Source organism: Malaclemys terrapin, chromosome 9 (assembly GCF_027887155.1).
Source record: "Malaclemys terrapin pileata isolate rMalTer1 chromosome 9, rMalTer1.hap1, whole genome shotgun sequence".
Lineage (NCBI taxonomy): Eukaryota > Metazoa > Chordata > Testudines > Emydidae > Malaclemys > Malaclemys terrapin.
Window position 1 is genome coordinate 18,252,844 of NC_071513.1, and position 27,745 is coordinate 18,280,588.

The 27,745-nt window shown below is 40.7% G+C and overlaps 1 protein-coding gene across 5 annotated transcripts in view; it reads right to left on the bottom strand.

Moving 5' to 3' along the window:
- Window positions 1-27,745, bottom strand: part of AMMECR1 (AMMECR nuclear protein 1) — a 105,665-nt gene that overhangs the window by 47,535 nt on the left and 30,385 nt on the right. For 3 of the 5 annotated variants that reach the window (XR_008446229.1, XM_054040158.1, XM_054040156.1), the window contains exon 2: window positions 12,546-12,656. The exons of the other annotated variants lie outside the window; for them this stretch is intronic. Coding sequence is in view for 2 of the 3 variants with exons in the window: in XM_054040158.1 (XP_053896133.1) it covers window positions 12,546-12,656 (111 nt within the window). In the remaining variant the exon portion in view is untranslated. The remainder of the gene's footprint in view (window positions 1-12,545; window positions 12,657-27,745) is intronic. 5 annotated transcript variants of the gene reach the window in all.

Here is a 27,745-nt window from a genome sequence, read left to right on the forward strand (position 1 = left end):
GTTTTAAAAAGCAGCGCAGGCAAAAGCTTCGGTTGGAGAACATTGTCTTATTGCCTCAATTCTATAACTTAAGTATTCAAACGGGACATATTTAACCCACCTGAATACCAGCAAACTTGAAAATTCACTCACTCAGAGTAAAGATTACTACAGAACATAAAAGTGTAGGGAGAATATGCATGGCCAGGAGACTGAAATGGAAAGCTTGTGCATACTAATAAAATATTTTATATAATATGTTCTTCCCATAAAAATTAAAGGCCAGATTCTTCTCCCTTGGAAGTTAATGGGAGTTTTTGCCATTGACTTCAGTTGAGCATGACTGAGCCCAAAAATATGAAGTGATTTATGAAGGGTCTGGTCAGTTCTTACAGTAACTTATCTTTCAACTACTGCACAAATTGTGACATGTACAACTAAAATTTTCTAGCTCAGGAGGTTATACTTCAGGAAACTTTTAGTTAACTTCTCTCAAATCAAAGCACTAAAATTTTGATACTTGCTAAGCAGCTATAAATATTCCGTTTACAGATAATCCGAGATATTTAAAATATAGATGTAATAGCCATTATCTCTCATTCCATAATTCCACCTGCTTTGAAACTCTGTATTTTAAACAACAAACAGGTTTCAGCCACTTTCTAAAAAGCAACAGAGGGTCCTGTGGCACCTTTTAAGACTAACAGAAGTATTGGGAGCATAAGCTTTTGTGGGTAAGAACCTCACTTCTTCAGATGCAAGACTTGACTTGCATCTGAAGAAGTGAGGTTCTTACCCACAAAAGCTTATGCTCCCAATACTTCTGTTAGTCTTAAAAGGTGCCACAGGACCTTCTGTTGCTTTTTACAGATTCAGACTAACACGGCTACCCCTCTGATACTTTCTAAAAAGCAGAACTCCAAAGGATCTCCCCCTGAATGTCAGAAATTCATCCCTACATTCATCATTCTGCAGTTCAGCTCCCTTCTCCACAAAGAGGCTTTTTTCCCTTGACCTAGACTGCTAATCTTTTACTGCAAAGAGCAGCAACTGTGCTTTGTCTGTGGAGGTCTCTGCTCTGCATGCTGCCGCATTAGTTAGTGCAACCCCTCTGTTTGTGTTCTGCTTTCTCATTACTGAAGCAGTGACTTGTTTTCTCATCCATAAACTCTTACCAGGCTTATGAAAGTTTACAAATGTGTGAACCTACATTTTGAAAACATGTAGGTTACCAAGGACTGTTGCACAGTTTCACAAAACCCATGTGTAGTAGGGATGAATTTCTGACATTCAGGGGCAATATACTGCTCGAGAAACAGCAGGAGAATATTTTTATTGTCTCCTATAAGAATTGAAGCTATTTGAAAAAATCTTAACATAGTGAACTTTAAAAAAAAAAAAAAAAAAATTCAGACCTCTAAATCCCCAGATATGAACTAATTTAAACCACCTGTCTCTTTAAAGTCGCTAAATCAGACAAATGACCAATCACAGTCAGACCACATTTCTTCTGTTTTTGGGTATTAGTTGAACTGAAAATAAGCCAATGATTTGAGGGAAAAAATCATATCCAAAATTAATTTAGTTATCTACAAAATATACTTCACATTCTAAACTATTACTCTAACAATGCTGGTTTGTTGAGAAAGAAAAGGGTTTTTTTCCTGTCTTTAAATAACTTGCATCTTTCCATGTACAATGTGTTTCTAATCTAGCTTTTCATTACAGAACACTGCAAACACTACTTAGATATCAGACTAGTATTTGAATTGAGGAATGACTTGTAAATTATTAGTGGCTTGGGATCTATTTCACCCTGCAATATTATGGAAGTACATGAAGTTAAATATTATACATATTAAAAGTTATGCTGTTTATAGAAGTGCTTTTTTCTTCTCCTGCTAAATCAAACCAGATCCAGAACAAAATATATCTACTCAACTGAAAAATGAATAAAATGTAAGAAAAGCTTTAATAGTCTTCATTTGAATTAAGTCTGAGTTCCACCCTGATAAGAGAAGCCTGGTTTAAATCTAGGTTCAGACACTGAATTACAGGATATGTTAGCAATTACTGTTTTCACAAAGGCCCTTCCCAGTGAAGCTGGTACTACTGTGTGTGACAGATGGATAAGCTCCCTGGAGCAATTAGTTGTGCTCATGATTGTCAAAGTGCTCTTTAACAACTGTTAGAGTTACAAAAGTTCTTGTGGGAGTTATTTACATTTAGTACCTCTCAACCTGCCAGATTAAGTATGGGACCACAGACTCTTTTGCTATTAGTAAATTGTAGTAAAAATAAAGGACTATACCAGCACTATAGGATAGCAGACTTGAGTTTAAACTACTGGGCTTTCCCAATCTGGGTTAATTGAAAAGCAAGTTTAAAAAATATATTTTATAATGCTGGAGCATAGCCATTTTTTCTCAATTTATTTCCTTAAAGGCTAGAATGTAAACAACTAGTCACAGTGTAGGTGGAATTAATAAATATATCTAAAAGACTGTTTATGATCCAAGTGTAGTTAACTTTTAAATATCTTTTCTAAATTTTGAAGTGGAACAGAGTGAAACAAAACATTCACACACAAAACCACCATTCAAAAGTTGACAACTGCATTGTAAAAGTAGATTCTGATGTTTCTGAGAAATTGGAAACCAGATATTACAGGTTTCCTAAACTGTACCACTGGAATGTCATTTATGACTCAAAAGTATCAGACATTAAACTGCTATTTATAAAATAGATCAACGGGATTTTTTAATAGTCAACAATATATGTAAGTGCCACCAAAAGTTTCTTTTGTCAATGTCAGCAAATATACACCCTTTAGGAAGATGGTTCAAGGGTGAAGGAGAAAAGTGCTCTAACAAACTTGACTGATAAGTGACCACTCTGAGTGTAACTGATTCTGCAGAGCTGGGAATGCCATTTCCCTTCCAAGAGCTCTTCGGCTACCTCAATGTGCAGCTCTATAAAGGAAGCCAACTTTTTAAGTGGATGTAGCTTTGCCATTCATGGTCTCAACATGAATAGCTTTTAGAAACAGTTTACATCTGTTTAGCACTGTATAAAATCTAGCCAAAGTTATGAGCATGTGTATTTTAATTCTCATTATTCTGACTGGAGCATAGCCAATTTCACAGGCTACAAGGTCCTACTGAACAGTGAGAACACTGGCCTTTGAATCCTGGTCTATCACACCCAGTTTGTGACATTTCCTCTGCATACAACCTCAAGTGCCAGGGAGAAGCAGAATCTAAATGGAGGAGGTGCTTACAGACAGGAAAATTTAAGAGGCCCCCTATCCCATGGTCACTTCTACATAAAGCAGCAAAGTTTAGAGCTGTTAACAGCTTGTGTGTAATTTTCAGAGCCCTTTCTTTATCCTCTTCCTCTTGCATCCCTGGTAAGTTATGGAAGAACTGTATAGTTCAAATAAAACACCCCACTAAAGTAAATCAAGCCTTTTAGTTTATTACTGAGTTGCGTCTCCCAACACACCACCACTGCTCCTGAATCTCCACCAGTCTGTCTTAAAAATCCAAATATAAATTAAATTGCAACAACCAACAGATCATCCTCACATTCAGCACATAAGTACTGTTTAGTTGGTACAATCCATTCTTTTTCCACCTAGCATCTAAGCTGACAGGAAACTCCCCCTCCTTTATATCTAAAGAGACAGGCATCTAATCACTGAGAACAAGCTGAAAACCAGGCATAAATACACCTACGAGAATCAGCAAATAACTTCCATGCCACTCTGGTGTCGGAGCCAGACTAAACCAGTGTCCCAACATACACCAAACCCTCCTGTCTCATTCAAAAAATCCTTTACACTCACCTGCTTTGAGACCAGTTCCATTTATGCCACTAGATTCATAAGCCAATGTACAGTAATGCCTTGTACTTTCCAGCCTCTGCCCTTAGACTGTGACGGGACAGGGAACTTCTCTGGTGCTGTTCTATGGTACAACACCAAAGACATTCACAGTGCTTTAGGAATCAACAAGCCACAAACTGTGGTGAAAGCAACTCCCATTCCAAAGATTTGAGGAAATTTTAAGTGGCACAGAACAAGTGAGTTATTTGAGAAAAATATGGATTAGCAACAGTGATCCAGTTTGGCAACTGAAAGGAGATGGTTATTGTAATGAAGTTTAGTGCTTTAGCCATCTCTGGGGGAAAAACAACAACCTGGAAACCAGTAATTCCAGTTTCAACATCTTTCCCTCCCCCCACCCAGCCCCCCAAAATCTTAGGTTATGAATGAAGTCAGCTGGATGTCTGACAGAGCCAAAAGGTTGTCCCAACTCCATTGGAATTGTGGCTTGGAACCAAGAAGGTATGCACTAGTTTCCTAGTGTGGTGGAAGGAAACTGTGTAGAAAGAACTTGAAATGCCATGAAAACATCATGGGTAAAGGACTGGAGTCCTGACCTGCACAGCTCCTCCTGGACATCACTCTGGAAAAATTGAGTGATCACTGGATGTCCCAAGTTACCCGTGAATACACATTCAATGGAGAACTCCACCACCATCTAATACCTACTGTTCAGCACAAATAAGAATCAATCAGCACTAAGTAGTTCAAACTTTTTTTTTTTGTAAGCATGCATTCTATAATAAGCGTACATGGTTCCAATTCCTGTTTTCCATACATCTGTTATATTTCAGCTATCCTTCTTAAAGTCAGAGTAAAACTTCTTAATCCCCCAATATTGATGATATTGCCTTAGTTATACAGAATCACACCAGATGAGAGAGATTAACAGTTCTGCTGAGCTGCATCTGACTGTCCTGATGTGTATATTTAGTGAAGAGAAAACATGAGTAGAAATCTTCGTTGGGTCGCACATTGAACTAAGCCACTTCTATAATAACTTATACCAATTGCAAAAATCCACTCTTCTAGACATTTGAAATACTGAACTCTCCAAATAAGTTTGCCACATAGGTCAGTAATATATTATGCATATAGGTATGTAAAGGCTAAGTATTCTGGTTCTCTGTATGGATGGTAGAATGGTGATCTGTTTTATCAAAAACCTTAAGGTTTATACTTTCCTTTTTCCAGTAAAATTCAAAATAATTTAAACATTATCCTTTTTATTTGTAATGTTTTTCTTTGATTTCTTGCAGGAAGTGCTGCTAAGAGTGGATGAAAGTCTATTTCCTTTAGAACTAGGGTCCATCCAGGCTTCCTCAGGATGAACAAACCAATCTTAGTCTATACTGTCTTATGCCTTAGTCCCTTTTTTAAAAATTAAGCTCTTAATTGATTTTTAAAACAAGTTTTCTGTTTCTCTATGGAAATGTTTTACTTTTTCTTAATTTAAAAAGTAAAATTTTTTTAATTTAAAGAGAGACAGGAAAGCCTTCACAAAGCACGGTTAACTTTACCTACCCACAATTCTCTCTAACTTCAAGGCACTCAAGAAGTGCAAGAATCTTTAGCTCCCAGTGAAAGGAATGCTACAGCTCCTTCAGGAGATGAGAAAGCATTTCCCCCCCATATTCAAACAAGGTTAATTAATTAATCCAAATACTAATGTCTGCCACTAAGGCAAAATTGCTGCAAAAACCAATGTGTAAGAGACCCTCAACTTAATTATTTGATATGCCACAACCAATGCATTGTTTGCTCTCTAATGACACACACCAAGATTTCACTTACATTATTTTAGAAACTTTGTTGATAGACAAGCATTTAATTCAATACTTAAGAAAAGTCATTTTACTTTTATTAAAGACAGTTTCTTTAATTCTGCCTTTTGAAGAAATATATAATACGATGGTGTAATGCGAGCAATAATTTTTTTGGAAATGGTGGCATGCACATTATTCCATAGTAATAACACAATCGTATTGAATAGACTGAGTCATATGCAATAACTAGGCTCAGTTGGGTAAGTTAAGGTTTCTATGCCTTATTTAAATCTACATTATTTGTTCTGTTGGTTTATATCACAATCCAATTTATTACTAAAGTGAATTCAAGCTACATATGGTAGGCCTAAACTTTTGTCTTGAAGTGGTCCTATTTATCAAGTTCATATCTAAAATATTTTGGTTCAAAGAAGATTTTAGAAACATGAGTTACTGCCAAGTCTCAGTAAAGTCAGCCTTCCACACAGATCAGCATGTCTGTATTACAGTGCACGTATGGACTTGCCTGATTGCTAGATCATAGTCTGTGCCTAGACAGACAGACATACTTGCAGTCCTAGAACAATAATTTTGTCTGCCACGACCTTACCATTACTTAAATATAGTTGTGTTAGGTATTTAAAAAAAACAAAAAACAAAAAAAGGTGCTAATCTGACTGCTTCACTTCACAAATTGTTTCCTACTTTGCCAATAAAAGATCTCTGGAGCTGTTCACTGATGTTTCTAATGTCTTCCACCTTGTAAAGCAAGCCCTGATGCCTCAAATATACTTACATTCTGGCTTCATTTTCTTTGAATAGTTTAAGTGATGTATTGACCATTCTGTACAATCAGTAGCAATTCTTAGCAAGACATTAATAGGACATGATACATTTTGTTACATCTACTTAATGATAGTAAATACTAATTTAAAATGTTGAACAGGCAGCCCCCCTCTCATAAAGAGATCTCACATGCACAAAGTAGTTTAACTTCAGAAGATAATTAAGAGTAGGGAACACAAAATAACAAATTTGGAGGAACAAGCAAGAACGAATGTAGTATCAGATTATATAAAGTACACTGCTTTCAATAATTTATGAAGAAAATATCAACAGATATTTACATTTAAAGACCACATGACTATTAACATAACCAGCTTTTTCCTTTCATGGCGGTTTACAGTATATACTGTGAACCTAAACAAAATTTCTATTGAACTCAAAATTAGCTTGCCTATGGAAGACTATTTTGGAAACAAACGGTCAGAACTGCTTACGTCACGAATTTAAGCGCCTCATTATATATAAACCCTATTCCTTACTATGCTTGACAAAGTGACCTTTCGTTCTCCTTTCCCATTTATTCACTTTTATTCAAATATAATCATTACATTGGAAACTCAGATTTCATTTCATGAACTGGCAGGATCTAGAATACGCAGAGATGATGCACTCTACTTCGTGCAGGGAAAAAAAAATCAACCCATGGAGCTCAAACTGCTCAGGAGTAACAAAAGTTGACTCTGAATGAAACTCATTTCAACTCTGTAAGCTGAGGTCCAAGTCACAGCTACCTTGGCTATCCTTTGTTGTGTGTTAATCGTTTCATCAGTTATGTTGTGGACTGGTAGATCCCTGAACCTAGCATGGGGCTTAGGTGTGGTGAAAGAGAATAAAGATGTATAAAGTCATAGGGGGTAATACCTGAAAATGGTTGTGTGGAGTTAGTGTGAAGAAGGGTGGTCCAAGAACTGAAGAGATGTAATGGAAGTTGTACGTTAATCTATATATTGACCTTAAATATGAACAAAAACAAAAAATGCTAAAGTTCAACTGAAGGGGGGGGAAAAAGCAGAACACAAATATACATCTATGAAATTTACTAGATCACAGTGAAAGGGGATTCAAGTTATCAATCATTCAAGTGTTTGTAATATGAAAAAATAGCTCATACTCATGTTTAGTTCTCTGTCAGTAGAGTGGGAGAAGAGAACTGATATTTTTTTATGGGGATGGAAGAAAAAATAAGAACTTAGTGTTTTTTATTAATTAAATAAGCTATTGGGAGATGTATGCCAATTGACAGTACTGGTATTCTAAAACTCAAATATAATCTACCTCTAAAATTTAAGTTTTAAGGGGAGAGAATTGTGTAGCACTTCCCCCTTCCTTGGATTTTGTAGCTAGAATCCCAACTCCCTCCTTTTATTCCTGTCCTCCCACAGACAACATTGTGGGGAGGAATGTTGAACATGCCTCTCTCTAGACCCAGTAGATACTACTCTCAGCTGGAGATGGTTAGTAGAGAACGTAAGACAGACCTTTCATTCAGAGAACAAGTGCACTGTGTGCAATCCCAGGTCCCTGCTGGTATAAGGCATAAAAACTACAACGTGGATGTGCAGATTATAGCCCACCAGCCCAGTCCACTTCAGGTTTGTGGGCTTCCAATATCAACTTTTTTTTACTGCTCTTCTCTCTCCCCTTCTGTCACAGAATCAATCTTCCTGTGTCTGCCTCTCCTCACTAGTTGCCTCCCCAGGAATATATACCAGTTATGGTACAAGTTGGAGGAACAGCAGTGTGAAACTGATGTAATTATAGTTTTATGCCACTGCTCTTGCTAGATCAAGAAGAAATTGTTTTGTACTCTGCTAGCTTAATCTGCCTTTCAGCTATGGTATCACTCAAGTGGGAAATATACAGTGAATTATAACCAAGTTAACAGGTAACTAAAGGAGTACTAGCAAATAAAAACAATTTTATTTTATTGAGCACCTCAACTGTAAGTCTTCACTACCAAAACCTAAGTCTTACTGCTGAACAGAATACATGAAAAAGTTTGTCAACCTGTTCTGAAATGTTGTAGTAACCTGCTTCCAAGTTCAGTGTATTTTCTTGATGAAGCTGCAAAACACAAGGTAATTTTTCATAATCTGGATTGATTTATTTTATACGTTCAGGTGGATTACTCAGTTCATACAATCAGTCTGAAGGACTGTTTTTCCATGGTATAGTTCTTAAATCCTGCAATATTTAATATTGCAATGTCTTTGAAAAAGGTTAGATTTATTTTTACCCAGTTAGCCTTTTGCTAAACTCATGTCAATCATTACGTTCAAACTTTTACTCAGACTCAAAGGCCAGAAGGGACCATCATGATCATCTAGTACAGTGGTTCTTAACCTGCGGCCTGTGGGCTGCTTGCGACTCAATCAGCATAGAGTTGTGGCCCATGTGACATTTTCAGGGCCACACTGCTAGGATTGGATGCAGCCCACAACGCATTGTGGGATGCATATGCAGCCCACAATGGTAAATAGGTTGAAAACAGCTGATTTAGTCTGACCTCCTGCACGTTGCAGGCCACAGAACCTCACCCACCCACTCCTTTCATGAAATCCTGCAATAATTCACTTCCTTCCCCCTCCCACAGTTTTATGTATCTGTAAAGTAAATCTATCTTGTAGAATTCAATTTTATTAGAAATACATTACTAACTTTTTAAACTATGGGTATTCTCATCCCTTCCTCACGACTTGGGCAGATGCATCCAATTAATTATGAGTCATTCAACATCAGAAATTTCCTGTTCAGAGCATGCTGGCAATACCACTAATAACCTACATTGCACGAAATGCAGAACTCATTTTCTATCCTATTACTACCTTTTTTTGGTCTAAGACTGTAAAAGGCAGTTTCCAGACTTGTGGGCTTGGCTTCCAAAAAGGGTAGGGTGGGAGAGAAAGCTACTCATTTTGGATTGACAGATCCACTATCCTTTCTTTATTTAAAAGAAATTAAATTACGGTGTACTGTGAAGAGTGGAAGGAATTAGAGATCACATGCAGAACTAATGAAGTCTGATATCCTGATGTGCCAAATGTTAGTAACATCTTTATCGCATCCCAATATGAAGGAAGTCTAGTATACCTTGATTAGCACAAGGGTGTTCTAACTCACTCCTTGAAACCACAGCCAACTGACATACTAGAAAAGTTAGCCTCTTAGTATGGTGAGTACCTTTGGAATTCCTAATTCCAAGCTTTGAAAATGAAAGTCTAGCTTTAAGAGGATTTCAATCATTCGATGAGTGCTTTCGTAGTCTTTTTTTTTTTTTTTTTTTTTTTTTACTCAAAGGTTTGTGGATGCTGAAAGGCTCTGAAAAATCCATGTCAATCCACAGTATGGAAGTTACTAAAAGGCTTAGAATGAATCAAGAAGGCACCTTTTGCAAGAGCTTCCTTTTTTCTAAAACAGCTGAATAAGATGTCTTGAAGGCAACATATGATCAAGGTCAGGAGGAGCTTAGCCTGCAACTTTGTTCTTTGACTTATGATCAAGTTCCATTCTCGGGTGCTGATGGCCCGTTCATGAGCAGTCTGCCCTGTGGATTAGTTTGCCTCCAAAGCATTTTCAATCATTTTCCTTTGCTTTTGGGAACTGTTTTTATCTTCCTCAAGAACGTCATAGCCCACATACTGTTTAACCAATTAGAACATCCTACTTTCGGGTCCCTCCTAGTGGGGCTTGTGAAGCCTCAAGTCATGAAAGTTGATGGCCATTTGAGGCTCTCTTCTGGTCTGGTTCTCCAAGTTTCTTTCTGGAAAGTTCCCTTGTTTAAAGGCTGAGAGCTCCTTCCTGATAGTTTCACTCTTTCCTTCACTTTTTGGAGATAAAGGAAACTTGTCTGGGAAATGCAGATAATGCACTCAGGTTTTTTTGTTTTTGTTTTTTCTCCCCTCTTTCTAAACATCTGCTGTACAGAAAGTCACCACCACCACAATCTCATGTTAGCCAATGCAAATCAATAGTCTCTCGGCGCACATGTGCCATCAAATTCCAGAAACCCTGTAACTTACTCAGAATCCCAGTGCTCCTACCTAGAATGTTTCTACCATACTGAAAGCTGTTAAAAAAACAACACAAGTTTGAGAGATTTCCTGTAAAAATAATGGGGGATTCCAGTAGAACCAGTAAAGATTTTCAAACAAGTAGTGAAAATTAAGTATGTTCACTGTATTACAAAGAGCCCTATTTCACAAAATAAGTTAGCTTTTAGTTCTTGAGGCATAAGGTTTCCCTTCATGTGGAAAAATATTGAGCTGTAATCACATTCTCCTGTGCTCAAGTTTGATAGCATCTTTCTATTAAAACCTCTTTCTGGATAACTTAGTGTAATGTTCCATATTAGTTGTCCATTTAAATAGTGCATTTAAGCTATTTTGATGCCCTTATGTTAGGTGCCACTTTTAATATTTTTGTTACCCTTTCCAACTTCTGAATTTGGGATGTAATGGAAAGTGTCTTCCAAGTATCTTCTAAATAACACAAGAGTACCGTGCCATGCAACTCCTGGACAATGAAAAACTATGACACTGCAGTTAACTTGCATGTTTTAAATGCTCTTCCATGGATTCTCTCAAGATTAGGTAATCTGGCCTCTTCACATCAACTTCCACAGGTTTACCAATTCTATAGTATTTATGGTATTCCAAGTGCCTCCTTATATTTTCTTTCTTTGTTTTATTGTTTGCCATTAGATTCCACTTCTGTTCTGACTTCTTCCTCCTAGCCTCTGAGGGAGGTTTTCTGCACAAACCTGCAATACTTGACCCAAAACAGCAGAATATACTTTTAGACTTTAAGCTCTTAGGAAGTTTTTCACTGTCTGTACAGGTCCTAGTATGATGGGTCCTTAACTTCCTTTAGGACTCTAGGCACAATGTTATACAAATACTACTAATAATAATGTATAATATATTTTACAAGTCTTGTTTTACTGATCATTTTTGATTGCAGGGTCTGAAAGCATAGGCAGAGATGTTCCAGGTATTATAACTGATACAATGAAGACAGGTTTTCTCCAAATTTGAGGCACCCAAGCAAATGAATAGTTGGGCTCCTTCATGCATTTGCCTGCTAAACCTGAAGTAGCCTCAGGCTTTTATTAGCTTAATCATTCACAGAGAGAGAGAGAGACATGACTATACTCCATTATGTTAACAGTTAATATTAGCAGTGTGGGGTTTTAACAATAGAGGAAGATCCAGCACTAGAAGCAAGTCTCCAAACGCAAGTGGTCTAGAAATTCCAAGTACTTAGAGTAATAGGGATGGGATGGGAACCAACCTAGAAGTCTACATGCACCAGAATATATTTTCCATTTTGAAGTGCTACAAAGTGGTACATTGCTTTAAAATTTCTATTACAATTCAATCCCACCCACCCTTTAGAGAACCTAAAATCACAAATAATCAGAGGAAACCAAGTACAATGCCTACTTATAGCTCTAGTGATGTATTTATTTATTTTTTCACCCTATGCAAAAGGAAAAACACTAAGGTGAATGATTTTGGGTGTGGGTCAAAAATAAAGGATTATGCTGTCAGGGAAGTGAGGATTATCACTTACCTCCCTAGTCCAGAAGTTTCCCACTCAGGGGCTGGGATGTATCTGAAGAGTACATGTAATGGAAATTTGTAGGATTAAATTAACTGCAGCTGATTGGAAGCACCTGATGGAGAAGAGGTGAGAATACCTGCTGTTTTAGACCTGTGAATATGATAATCCCCAAAACTGACTTTCTGGTCTTCTGCCCTCAAAGTAACTATTAAGATCAAAAGTTGTCTATCCACTGGGGGGAAAAAACTACTATGAGTCAGTTATAGTAAGTTGCTGGAAAACAGTATTTTAGACAAAGAAAAAGAATCCAGCTATGGGTTTAATTTAAGCTATTAATACCACAGTACCAGTGATCACATAGCAGAGAAATTTAGATGGTGTCAAAGGGGTTAAAAATTTTGGCTGACAAGTTCAGAAACAAAGCAATCACAAAATTCAGGATCTGTTTTGATTCCCCTATTAAAATATTTAAATGCAGAAGTTGAAACAACAAAACCAGATCTTACCTAGTAAGTGTGTACTCCCTGAGTCCTGAATGCAGGTTCATGGCTGAAAAAGTACCTATGCATCCACGCAATCGTTTATCTCGACCAATCTTCCACGTTACAAACAGCGGGCTGTTTTAGGGAGGAAGAAAAGGCATGTGTGACAGCAGAATTCTTACAAGTGTTACAATATTGATAGTCCAAGTGGTATTTCAATAAGATATTATTTCTCTGTTGCAAAACTAAACAAAGCCTACAAATTAGCTGCTTCTGCACTGGCCATAGTATTCGGAAGCCTATTTTACTATTTCTGTTTTGTCTACTGTAGAAAGGCCCATGTCATTCAGATACAAATGCTGGAAACCAGACTAGTCTCTAGCTACAATACTCAATAGCCAGAGAAGCAAATCTCTTGCTAGCTGACATGATGCATTTTGTATGTTAGCTTATCTTCCATTAGACTCTCCCCAGAAGCCAAGAAATCTTCCCTCAGACATCTCTTTGCTATAGAAGGACAGTTCGTATGAGACCGCCACAGAACAAAGGATAATATCCCATTCATACTAGTCATACAGAAAATCCTTGCTCTTTTTAACTGTCAGCTGAGCACTAACAGAATCCCCCGTAAGGCAGGCAAAAGGCATTTAAGGACAGATGCTATCTAGATTTTAAAATATAAGCCTGTACAAAGGAAATTTTCTCCACAATGTTCAAGTCTCTCTTGGCGACTAGCCTAGCTTCTGAAAGATGATGATCAGTAGTGCAAAGGCCAGAGTGGTATCTTTCCTGTAAACTGTCCAATTCAGCAGCCAGCGCTCATTTTCTGAGCTCAACATAAATCTTAATCTGTGCATGTGTAACAATTTTGCTAATTCGCCCCCCCTTCTAAAAAAAAAACCCTACTCTATAAGTGAGCAGTAAGACTTTTTTGTAAGGTTGGTCTAAATCTCTATCAGTCCCACTTTCACCACTCAAACTTCAAAGAATACCAAGGAAATTTAAGCTTCAATTTTCTTTTTTTTAAAGCAAGCCTCACTAAGGGGCAACACTGATTACTGACTCCTACAAATAACACTGAACCACTTTAGTGGTGACCCGTGCATACACTCGTGTGTGTGCAGTCCATCTGAAGTCAATGGAAGTACTCGGACGTTCACAAAGTTAAGCACAAGTGCCTATAGGACTGGGGCCTTGGTTTTACCCACCTCAATCTGTGGGGACATGGGACAGATTATATTATGTAAACGTGTGACAATGAACTCAGCTTCTTAAACATTAACATTTAGATAATCTGATTTAACAGGATAATGTCAGATAGTTTAGGGCCAAAACATACATTAGTTTTGTTAAACATAAAGATCAACAGAATTTTTTTTATTTAGTGGAAAAAAATAATTTGCATGTAAGCTTTCCCCTACAGTGGATGCAGCCCCAAACATTATAGCATTGTGCCAATGCGTGAGAACCAGAAAATTACACTGACTTGGTATTTTCTAATCCAGCGGTTCTCAAACTGTGGGTAAGGACTCCAAAGGGGGTCACAACCCCATTATAATGGGGTCACCAGGGCCAGCATTAGACTTCCTGGGAGGCAGGGCTGATGCCCAAACTCCACCCGCATCCAGGGCAGTGGGGCTCTGGCTCTTCCCCCCTGCCCCCTTCCCTGGAGGGTCATGTAGTAATTTTGTTGTCAGAAGGGAGTCGTGGTACAATGAATTTTGTGAACCGCTGTTCTAGTCTACTCATAGCCAAGATGGAACATGGCAGTCAAATGCAAAAAAGATAAATGATTAAAAACTTTAAAAAAAAATTATTTTAAGACATTGAAGGTATTAATGCAGGTAAGGCAAGTTCTAATGAAAACTGAACCTAGTTCATCTTTGAGCAAAATAACTTGCATATCAAAATCTAAATATTTTTGCAATTCTTTCTGCTGCCACAAGCTAGAGCATTACATTCATGTGGCCTAGACTGAACACTTCTCAAACTGTAGTCTATTGCTTGAGACATCACCTGTTTCTCCTATATTTAGCACTTGTTCTATCCTCCCTGCTTTCACCAAGGGGACAGGGCTTGGAGAAGGGGCCAGGGAAGCAGACAACTTGACTCAAGTTGGTAGATTGAACGTGGGGAGTGTCAGCGTTTGGAGCAGGGATAAAGTGGGTCATGGGGGGGTGGCGAGAAGGAGATAAGGAATACCAAAGGTAGGCAAGGGAGTAAAAACAACTAGGGCAAGGGATTCTAGCAGGCAAGCAAACAGAGAAACAGGGAGTGCATGATGGGTGGGATAGGAGGATCGAGGAAGTATATCGGGGAGAGGGCATGGGCACTGAACAAATTGGCAAGATGGGACAGAGAGAAAAGCAGTCTCTCTCTGGGGCAGTAGGTAGAGTATCTGGATGGGGGAAGGAGTCTGGACACTAGCAGAGGTAAGCCCTGGGGAGCAAGAGCAGGTGGAGTTGTAGGGAGAGGGAAGTTCATGTAGTTCCTGGATCCCCAGTCCCCTGAAATATGCAGGGTTGGAATTCAAGTCCTACAGAGTTCTTGAGATGAACAGCCTCAGCTGGGAGTTCTGGAATGCAGGAAAAGGGCAGTGGGGGTCTGCAGAGGAGATAGGGGTGGGAGAGAAAAGAAAAAGGAAAGCAGGAGTCTACTGCGTTTTCTGTTAAAAGCAAACAAAATTACTTAGTAGTGAAATACAAATAAGAAGGTACAAATATCAGTCCTTCAGACATGTCCTTGTTTTAGTCTTCCCTATCTTTCCTATAAGCAATTTGTCACATATGACTGATCACAATGGGGTCATAACTAGGAGGGGAGATATACACAAGACATTCTTTATTAAGAAAAGTTGTGTACCTCTGGTCTAGACCCTGATTGTTCATCTCAAGTAAAATCAGGGAATGTCTCTGTTCATAGACAATTGTGGCAAAAGATGTGTGCCATACTTGGTATCAAGACTTTGAAAGCATTGTATAAAATCTGCTACAGTAAGGCATGCATTTATCTCTTTCTACATCTGTCTAGAGCTCAGTTAGCAGTCAGGCATTATGGCGCCATGACCTTCATCCAGTCTAACAATATCCTGGAGAAATAAATCCTCTGAATAAATACATCTAAACCAGCTGCTACTGCCTCATGAATGCTGCACTGATTTTTCTACTCAAAATGTCCTTTGATTGGTCATGTTCCCCCCCCAGAGGTACCAAGGCTAGTCTGGCACAAGCCACCACTGCCAAGGCTACCTGGTTTTCCACTGATATTTCAATCAAAAATATCCTTAGGTGGTCACTGTCTTCTAAGAATGGAGGAATGTCTCATATTAGATTAATCTACTGGGTTTGAGAGTCAGATTACAAGGTGAAAGCACCAGCTACTGTGTTTCTCTAAAGAAAGAAGCAAGATTAATAAAGATTATATGGGTAAAGGAATAGCCCTGAAATGGCTGCATCAAAGAGAGATGTCAAAACAGATTTGGTGTTGCTATCGGCTGAGCATGAAGCTAGATGATAAGCCTGGGAATACTGCACCACAAACTTTTCATTATGAGCTTTGAAAACCTTCTTGCACTCTCCTTTCAGTTTCCATAACAAACTCCCTTTCTTTGAGGGACTAGTCAGATGACAGCCCAGAAGTTTCTCCTCTTTTGCAAGACAGTCACCTCTTCCTTGCCACCTTTCTTCTCCAAGCCCTAAAATATTTCAAAAACCTCAAGGTATTTCAATTTTGAAGCAGTCTAAGAACCAACCATTAGAGGGCCTTTTCTTATGGTATGAAGATCATTGTTCGAGACCACGGAAATATACAAAGTGCCTTTGAAGATGCAAGACCACCATGTGATTGTAGAATGGCAGGTGGCAAAAACTGTCCTATTTAATATTACTAGTTTAGATGTGGGCAGAGTATGCCATTAGTGTCCCCCCCAATCACATGGCAAACTTTGAGGAGAGAGCATAGAATTAATCCCTTACTTTCAGAGACGAGTGAGTTATCGTAGCAATTTTTGGAAACTAATTTAGTTACAATGTTCTTGTGTGTCTGGGGCCACATCAGGTCTTCTTCCCCCCACCCAAAATAATTGTCACTGCAAAGCTGAATGGACCCTGAAACTTTATATCCAGAAGACTTTCAGAGCCCTTGGTGGAACCTTGTGACTCTCCTTTATTAGACTGGAAGAGTTCACCTTCTTCTAGTGATGATGAACTGAGGAGGCAGTTTAAGACGTCTCTTACTTTGTATTTTATTAATTTTTCTTTTTGATGAACTTGAAAAGGAAGTAGACAGATCTTTGCTTTTTTTGCTCTTTTCATAGATTTTTAAGACCAGAGGAACTACTGGGGTTATCTAATCTGACCTCCTTTCTAACACAGGACATAGTATTTCATCCACTGTACTGAGACCAATAACTTGTCTGACTATAGCATACCTTCCAGAAAGGCGTCTAGCCTTGATTTGAAGAGATCAAGGAAATTGTTCAATTGTTTTGAGCACCATCACAATCTCCCCTTGCTCAGATAAGTCTGAAATAATATTCTAATTGGAGCTCAGCACTGTTTTCTTAACCTTTTTGTCTAAGGTTAGAGATTTATTAGCTGTATTATACTAAGTTATAATGTATGGAAGTTAGAATTCAGACACAAATATACTGGTTTACTCAAATACTTTGTTCTGAGTTATCTTTTTTAGGCCAAGTGGGGATTTCTGCTAGAATTGACTGATATGGCTGCTTTAAAGGACTAGGGGAAGTCTGTAAATAAACTACTGCTGAATGCCAAAGGGGTTAATGGACCCCTGCAGGGTCACTGACAAAGTACATATAGATAGGCAGGGTTCAAGATACATTCATACTATGATGAGAGTTCAAATTTGAATCTGGATGCATAGCTACATTCTAGTTCCACCACAAATTGTCAGGCTAAATGGGAGAATCATTGGTTAAAGTTTCATAGGCCATCTAATGCAGGTGGTCAGACTAGATTGCCATCCTGGCCTTAATCTCTGAATCTATTAAGTCCTGGCCTTAATCTCTGAATCTATTAAGTCCTTGCCTGCTATTAAGACCCTGTACAGCAAACAGATTATACAAAAAAACTAATGTAAACTAAACAAATGTCAACTAGGAAAATGATACCAGCTTCATTACTCTCTACAACAGGGATCAGCAACCTTTGGCACGCGGCCCACCAGGGTAAGCACCCTGGCTCCCACTAGCCACGGTTCGCAGCTCGAGGCCAATGGGGTCTGCGGGAAGCGGTGGCCGGCACATCCCTCGGCCTGCACCACTTCCCACAGCCCCTATTGGCCGGGAGCGGTGAACTGCGGCCAGTGGGAGCCGCAATCAGCCAAACCTGTGGATGCGGCAGATAAACAAACCAGCCCGGCCTGCCAGGGTGCTTACCCTGGCGGGCCGCGGGCCAAAGGTTGCTGATCCCTGCTCTACAACATCCATCTGCTTTTTAACTGTTAAATTGTATATTCAGCTTTCCCTTGTTTGCATGACTCTCTTGAAAACTGCCACTGGTTTTAAGGGGCCTTGAAATCACAGAGCCACTACTAAACTTGCAAAGTGATACCATCCAGTGGCTATCACAGGTTCTCACAGTGCGGTGCCTAACTCGAAGTACAAGCATAAATATCTACTGCAGAAGTTGTAGGCCCATGGTCCGTAGATAGCTGGCTGATGACTTATTGCTGGCTCTTCTCATTTCCAGTTGTCAAATGTCATTAAAAAGACAGTTAAAATACACTAAATATTTAACTAACATTACTTCTCCATGTAGGCAACTGCTGCAGTTGCCATAGGATGTTAGGTGATTGTGAATGGGAGGGAAAAAGTTGTCCCCAGAACAGCGTCTACTAACACGTGGTCCACCTGAAGAGTTTGAGACCCCATTGTAACTACTGCACTTTTGATTAACTAAACAATAGCCTGTGGGTGAAATACAAGCCTGGGAATCAGTAAATCAAGGTTCTAACCATGGCTGTGCCAATAAATTGGCTGTGTGACCAGAGACAATTCATTCCTCTCTCCTTACCCAATATTTTCACTAATGAAGTAAACGAAGCACAAAGAAATATTATCTTACTCCACAGGGGAGTTCTGAAGCTTGATTTCTTAGAACTTGTAAGGAACTTGGGAAAGCTTTGGGTGAAGGGTGCGATCTTAAGTATAGACTGATTATATATATATATATATATATATATATATATATATATGTTGAAAGAAAACTTGGAAAGCAGTCTCGTCACAGCAAAAGTTCCAGATGTTCCCATAATTCTGCCATGACACACTGTAGTACAATTTCCGTGTAAGATAATAGTAACACCCAAGTATTCTTATTAAAATTTTACAGCTGACATCACCTAAAATTTACCTGGGACCTATTTTCTATGCAATATTACTGAAAGCATTTAGTCTGAAAGCAAAAAATAGTTCAAGATATTTCAGTAATCAGTCGGCTATCACTGCAAGAGTGAATGAGCCAAGGACTTCTCATAAGTCCACCATCAAGTGTTTATACTGAAAGAATAGGGATTTCTAAATGTAAAGAAACAACTCATGCAAGTTGCCATTCTATTACGTGTACTTGCATATTTACAGTGTTTACACTTTTTTGTACAACAGTATATTTAGGTTCTGCAGAGTTTGCTTTTTATAATTTTGACTATCAATTTTTTAAATATTTAGGTTTTTTTAAAATTCATTTAAATGTTCACAGTTGGGGGGAAATTAAAGAGGGAAGCAGACAATTATTTAATGGCAGATACTGAAATTCAAAAAATAAGCCTTTTAAACTTAACACCAGTTGCCGACATCGCCCAAATTACAAAATAAACACAGTAAATATACTTAAATCAACAAATAACTATTTTTACTATTCATTTGTTAGTCCACTTCTACCAAGCCTGATTCAAAAGTGTAAATCATTGGATTTTGACACTAAGTTCACAAGCAGCATTTTTCTTATTTGCCTACCTGTAAATGTCAGTTATCAATGGAAATATTTGTCATGGGTTTGTGTGAAATTTACCATAAATATCTCATATTTCCAATCCCATATATATTAATGCATTGTCCCCAATGAATGGGATTACTTCAGTGCATATCAGTCTAAGTACCCAATTTAGAAACATTCCAGAACAATGAAAAATGGAATAATTATCTGAATGTCTATAAATGTTTCCCGTTAATTTCATGGCCAGTCGAGCTGTTTTTTTGTTGTATGAATTGTTTCTGTTTGGTGTATATGCTCAATCGATATTCAAGTACTGTGAAAGATCTTTGGCTCGCTGATTTTTACCTTGGGTGGAAACTAGGCTTTTGTCTTCTCTAGAGAACTCTTGTGAGGATATTTTTCTCCTCCAATCCCTCTCCCACAAATAAGCTTCCCAAAATAGAGCATACTCCAAAATACCTATTAGAATGAAATCCTGATACAACTGTAAATTAAGCAAAGCCAACGTGTACTCATTTAGGGTAGGTCTACACTTAAGGTGGCATGTACAGTACATACACTGCACTCCCAGCTAGCACAGGTACAAATAGCAGTGCAGACAGTGAGGCACTGCCTTGGCAAGTAGAGCAGAGACAGGCTAGAACCCTAGGATATATACCCTACACACCCAAGAGCGGGGGTTCTCAAACTGGGGGTCAGGACCCCTCAGGGGTTCATGAGGTTATTACGTGAGGGGTCAGGAGCTGTCAACCTCCACCCCAAATCCCACGTTGTCTCCAGCATTTATAAAGGTGTTAAATATATAAAAATGTTTTTAATTTATAAAGGGGGTTGCACTCAGAGGCTTGCTGTGTGAAGGGGGTCACCTGTAAAACAGTTTGAGAGCCACTGCCCAATAGCGTCTCCCATTCCTACACTGCTGTTTTTTAGTGTCGTCCTGCCTCAGCCTTTCCTGCCATAGTGAATGACTCTAGCATGAGAAAGCGGCTCTAGTGGGGGGGAGACAGGGGGAACATAAGAATGGCCATATTGGGTCGAACCAAAGGTCCATCCAGCCCAGTATCCTGTCTGCTGACAGTGGCCAATGCCAGGTGCCCCAGAGGGAGTGAACCTAACAGGTAATGATCAAGTGATCTCTCTCCTGCCATCCATCACCACCCTCTGACAAACAGAGGCTAGGGACACCATTCCTTACCCATCCTGGCTAATAGCCATTAATGGACTTAATCTCCATGAATGTATCTAGTTCTCTTTTAAACCCTGTTATAGTCCTAGCCTTCACGACCTCCTCAAGCAAGGAGTTCCAAAGGTTGACTGTGCGCTATGTGAAGAACTTCCTTTTATTTGTTTTAAACCTGCTGCCCATTAATTTCATTTGGTGGCTCCTAGCTCTTATATTATGGGAACAAGTAAATAACTTGTCCTTATTTACTTTCTCCACACCACTCACAATTTTATATACCTCCATCATATCCCCCCCCCCCCCCTTAGTCTCCTCTTTTCCAAGCTGAAAAGTCCTAGCCTCTAATCTCTCCTCACTGGGCTGCCCTTTGTCATAGCCCCACTGCTTCCCCTTTGCCACACTGCAGTGAAAGGTTCCAGAAGTGGGGAACTGTCAGAGCCTTCCCCACTGCCTGCCCATCAAAATCTTTTTACTACCCTGTGTAGCTACACACTGCAGTGTGAATGCAGCCTGCCTTTCACTCCAGTGTAGCTACACATATTCTACAGGCTGCTGCAAGTGCAGACGAGGTACATGCAGCAGTGAGAGCCACAATACAGAATACTAATGAGTTCTGTATAAAACTGCCAGAACCTATGGCACCTGGAGAGGCAACGTCGGATAGAGATTACAGCCCAGAATTAAGTGCCATGAACTCTTGAGAATATCTCCATGAGCTCTGACACTGACTCACTGTGTTAATTTGGGCAAGTACAGTATCATAGAATCAAAGAACTGGAAGGAACCTCGAGAGGTTATCTCGTCCAGTCCCCTACACTCATGGCAGGAATAAGTATTATCTAGACCAGCCCTGACAGGTGTAGCTATGCCTCCATTTATAAAGACCTCTTCATTTACAAAAATGAATTAGATCTATTTCATGTACAATCTCCATGTAATTTTTCCTGATATTGATTTAAGTGTTTTTCTACTAAACATTATGTATTACCATATTAAGCATTCCTCCTCTCCAATTCCATATCATTATTTGATTCTACCCTCCCCTTTCCACAAACAAGTGTGCTTATGGGGCATGGTGTTCAGATTTTGAGCCGTAGGGAATCTGGACTGTATCAGTGCCAGTATGAATTCCACATTTTTCCTTTTGTATAATTTTAAGCTTTTCAAAATATAGAAGGGGGGGGGAGGGTTGCAGTGTTTAACAACATCACAATTCCATTAAGTTCAGTAATGCTATACAAGCCATCTAAATAAATCTGAGGGGGGCATTAAGAGATGGCCTTAAACTGCAGAACAGCCATTCACAGAAATAAGAGGAAAAACAAGAACTAAAAGAACAGGGGTTCAACTAGCAATGCTGCACTCAGGCACAAATGAAAAGCTCATAGCATACAACTTCAGGCCCTGGCTTTTGCTGGGCTTTATAGCATTAAATAAAGGTGCACCCCTATGCCAACAACTGTCATCATTCACTAATACACAATGACTAGGACATGCAGGTGAATGAGTAAACACATCTCATGTGTCCATTAAATAGGAGGCCGCAACTTTATTCACTATACCTTGGGGGGCGGAGGGGAGAGGGTGCAATACACTGAGAGCTGGGGCAGGCACATATCAGGCATTTAATTAGTTCCAGTGTGGGTTACAGAGCTTTTACCATACACAAAACACCAACTCAAGGCTGACACTCCTCAGTCTGCTCTACAGACTCAATTCTGTTGTGAAAACTCCTCCTCGGCCCCCCAACTAAGGGGAGGGTGGAGTGACAGGGGCCACAAGGCTGGGTTGGGGGAAACTCAGTTGGCAAAGCTGTCAAGCTCCTCCCCTAGGAGCACAAGGTCCAACTTGGCAATCTCAGTCTTATCTACCTCCGAGAGCTGGCCCTTCTAGCCTCTTCTCGCATTGGGCATAAACCACAAGTTGTGATGAGTCAGTAATCATAACAGCATTATAGAAACCTCAAATCCTATTGCTTCTAACCCAACTGTGCTATGGGGAGGCTACAAGAAAGGTGAAAAAACCCACCAAGCTATGTGCCCATTTGGCCCAATGGGCACAATTCCTTACTGGACTTTAATCGGTTAGACCTGCAGTATCATAAGTGGCACAACTCCTAATCTACAACTAAGGGGAGGAAGGACAGGACAGCTAACTGGAAAGCAAGAGACTTTTTTGCAAAGTCTGGGCTTAGCTCAAACATGCAAGGCCACACAGCAGCCAATCAACCGGCCCCATCCCTAGGGTTACCATACGTCCGGATTTTCCCGGACATGTCCGGCTTTTGGGGGCTCAAATCCCCGTCCGGGGGGAAATCCCCAAAAGCCGGGCATGTCCGGGAAAATCGGGAGGGCTGGGTGGTGCTCGGCCGGGGCCGGCCGTGCGGGGCCGGGGGCATGGTGCCGGGCCGGGAACCAGGGGCGCAGTGCAGGGCTGGGCGCGGTGCCGGACGGGGAGCCGGGGGCGCGGTGCCGGGCCGGGGTCCGGGCTGGGAGCCGGGCCGGCCGGGCCCGCGGGGAGCCGGGCCCGCGGGGAGCCGGGCCGGCGGGGAGCCGGGCCGGCCGGGCCCGCGGGGAGCCGGGCCCGCGGGAAGCCGGGCCGGCGGGGAGCCGGGCCGGCCGGGCCCGCGGGGGGCCGGGCCGGCGGGGAGCCGGGTCGGCCGGGCCCGCGGGGGGCCGGGCCCGCGGGGAGCCGGGCCCGCGGGGAGCCGGGTCGGCCGGGCCCGCGGGGGGCCGGGCCCGCGGGGAGCCGGGCCGGCGGGGAGCCGGGTCGGCCGGGCCCGCGGGGAGCCGGGGGCCGGCAGTGCTGGGCGGGCCGGGGGTGGTGGGCCGGGGCCGGCACCCCAGGGCCCGAGCCGACCCAGGCTGGAGCCGCCGGGGGGGCTAGCCTGGGCTGCGCCTCCTCCCCCCCACTCCCCCCTTACCTGCTTCAGGCTTCCCGCGAATCAAATGTTCGCGGGAAGCAGGGGAGGGGGCGGAGACTTTGGGGAGGGGGCGGGGTTGGGGAGGGGGTATGGGCGGGGCTGGGGGCGGGGCCGGGGGCCGTGGAGTGTCCTCCATTTGGAGGTACAGAATATGGTAACCCTACCCATCCCCCTTTACTCAGACAATGACTAATAAGAGAACCAAAGAGGGAGGGATTGTTGGTGGGGGGGGAGGGGGGGGGGAGACAGCCTCTCCCTCCCCCCCCACACCTGTGTTTGGATTGCTCTCATTCCCTGAGGTCCAGTCAAAGTACCACACCAAAGGTGATAATATTTGCTCTATTGCAATGGGTATTAGTTTTTATGGCTCACTAAGCAATTGATAAAAGGTGGAACTTTGCTATCTAAGTTGCAGTTGTCTCAAAGAGCTACACTGCATAACTTGATTGGTGTGTGTGTGTGTAATGAGAAACTAAGTGAAAACAATAATGAAATAAACTTTAGTTATTTCTAGATATAATCAATTGTGTAAGTATTGCAGACTACCATACGAAGAGAGAAGTAGCAAGCTTTTTTTCCTTACAGGGCCATGCTTTGGTATCCATATAATGTATTTTTAAATGCACTGCTAATGCAAGACTAGTTTTAAAAACTGTAAAATGTTCTAACTACAAACCACCCTAAAAATGGAGATGCTACAATCTAAAAATGGAACCCAGTACACCCACAGTCCCCTTTAAGAGGAAAGTGTGATGACATAAGTATATTTACTCTCTGCTTTTCTGGCAAGACTAAAAGCTTTAAACTATTCCAAAATTCCAATAACAAACAATAAAGAAAATGGAGAAGTAAACACTTAACTTAGTACTGCATTTATATGGGCTAAGCAACTCTCTATCTCCCCCCAGTCTCTCTTTTTCACATCCCTGCCAGAACACTGTGCAAACCCTCATCTCCTCACAACTTACATCCAGCTTCAAAGAGTATCATGATAATTCTTCTGGACAATAACTTTTTTGGGGTCGAAGTCACTTATTGAAAAATGTCACTGATTGGCTTTATTTCCTTTTTTAACACCATCTGCAGCAAAACATCCTTTTTGTTTTTCTAAATATGACAGTTTTACAGCACTTAAATACCCTCCTAGATCATTGGTATTCAACCTTTTTTCATTTGTGGACCCCTAAAAAATTACAAATGGAGGTGTGGACCCCTTTGGAAATCTTAGTCTGCAGACCCCAAGGCGTCCATGGACCACCGGTTCTAAACCACAGCCTTAGATATCAATGACAGGTTTCAGAGTAGCAGCCGTGTTAGTCTGTATCCGCAAAAAGAACGGGAGTACTTGTGGCACCTTAGAGACTAACAAATTTATTAGAGCATAAGCTTTCGTGTACTACAGCCCACTTCTTCGGATGCGAAGTGGGCTGTAGTCCACGAAAGCTTATGCTCTAATACATTTGTTAGTCTCTTAGATATCAATGTTCTTTTGGAAAGTGAACAGCTTTGACCCCAGTTTCTTGACACTAATGACAGCCCGTTATGTGACACTGAGGATGGAATGAAGGTACTAGGTGGTTGTCGTCGTCGTCTTTCTACTACTCAGGGAATATCGATGGACAATGAACTTACAATGCAAACCTTATGGCGATCATAGCCTCCATTAGTGCCATCTTTGGTGGGAATTCCCCTATTACAAGGTAAAATAACTGAATACATACATACACAAAAAGCCATTCAGTTAAGGAATAAGCACTAAAGAATCACAGACCAAAAGAAGCCAAAAATTAACCTTTGTCCTCTTCCTAGCCACTATTTTTAAGGTAGACCTACACCATCCCTGAAAAAATTTAGGCCACTGTTGGTTTAACCATTAAAAAATATTACACAATTTACACTTCTGCAAAACTTCTGATTTCCAATTATTTCTAAAGGAAAAAACTGATTCAGTCATCCTTTGCATTGATTCAAGATGGCAACTGCTCGGAATGTTGTTCTTGTATGTCATACATACATTTAGGGATTTCCTTCTTTATTCAAACAGCATTTAGAATCATTATACTGGAGTTTTCCTTTAAATCATTACGTACCTCAGTTAATCAACAGATTAAAAATGAACTGTTTATATCAGGGGTCGGCAACATTCAGCACGTGGCTTGCCGGGATAAGCACCCTAGCGGGCCAGGCCAGTTTATTTACCTGCTGAAGCGGCAGGTTCAGCCGATCGCGGCCCCCACTCGCCGCGGTTCGCCGTCCCGGGCCAATGGGGGCGGCGGGAAGCGGTGCGGGCCGAGGGATATGCTGGCCGCGGCTTCCCACTGCCCCCATTGGCCCGGGACGGTGAACTGCGGCAAGTGGGGGTGAACTGCGGCCGAACCTGCCGCGTCAGCAAGTAAATAAACTGGCCGGCCCGCTAGGGCGCTTACCCTGGCGAGCCGCGTGCCAAACGTTGCCGACCTCTGGTTTGTATACTTGTTAGCCAGTTTTGCTTATCTTAGCAGCTAACCTTAAAGGGTCAGAAAACAGTTATTATCTTAAAACCTAGTTTAAACAGGACTATAACTAGGGCCAATGAGAAATTGTGGAATCAAATCCTTCCTGTACTATCTCCTTCCTGACTGAGTACACAATACTTTTTTATTAAGAAGCTGGTTTAAGAATTTGTTGGCACCTATTTCAGTCAGCTAGCCACCAAGTAATAGCAGAGTTGCACAAGAGGGCTGTCTGTGCTTAGCTGCTGGGCTAGGGAGCATAATGAGGTTATGTGAAGATTTGAGGAGTCGCCATGAAGAGAGTAGGTGAAAGTTCTGAATCCTTATTACTATGTCCCAGACATCCCTTGATTGGGCAATTTCACACACTGATATCAGACACTGTCTGAAAATGTCCGCTCGCTGCATTTCCTCTTCTCACCTCTTACAAAAAGTCTAGCCAGTTTTGCATCAATGATTTATGAGCATCTATTGCATATGGTCTTGCTAACCTTTACAGTTCACTTCTTAAAAATATACATCCTACATAATGACAAAAATCCAATAACTTAGAAGCGATTTTAGTCCAAGTTATGTATGTCAATTTAGTACTTTAAAAAGGTATATGACATTCCTGGATGCTTAAAGTTAGGTTCTGCTCTGAAACCTTGCACTCTTATTTAACAGAGATATTCCTCGTGTGTACTCAGGCACATCTGCTGACTAGTGATGAAGATTTTACTATGTCTTGCCCTTCGTATAGCACAACCAACACAACTATTGAAGAAAATGGATTCTATTCCTTGTGAATCAGCAGTATTGTTTTATCTAAATTAACTAGTCATAAGGCAAGACACTTGGGCAATCCTCCCACTGAGGACAACAAGATTACACATGGGTAACTGAGCACCGAACTTAGCTTGTAGAACCTGTTCCTAATGAGAATGCAGGAGAAGAAACTATCTTAACAACCAGATTCCAGGTTGTGTGCGCATGACTGGCAATTAGAAAAATGTTTTATGTGTAAACTGAACATATTTATTTATTGTCTTAAGGGTCACCAAACAAAAGAAACCCAGAATGACATTTGTGCAGAATCGCTTTTCAGAGCCGAACCAGACTTTAGCCTTGTCTATATTTAAATCCGTTTTGATGTTGCTAGCACACACATGAGCTTGTAATTGAGTTCAAGGGTTTCTAGCACCACTTGAACTGCACTTGCTCAAAGCAAGGCTTATAACCATTGCATCTTCTACAGAGACATTCTGAAGCATTGATGTTTAAGTTTATATGAGTTCATTTAGTATATGGCACCCTACAAGCAATCTTAAGGCTTTTCTTGTAAAGAATTTTCATGCAATACTGATACTATTTATTACAAAATACATACTACTCTTTAAACACTGAAAAAAGCACCTCTCCAACTGTGTTTGGAACCATAACATAGGTACAGAATACAGTGATACTGCAACGATTTTTGAACAAATTTACACAAGCCACAATGGCTTGTTGATTAGTGAGAATGTTTCAAATTACAGTAGTTCAACTGAATTGCAACAGTGCATTTCTCAGTCTCCCATATTCCATTGAGGCCTTGGCTTCTCTGCTGAGACTGCCCACAGGCAAGCTGTTTTTATAATAATTATATGGACACGATCACGAGAAACTCCAAGACAATCAAACGATTT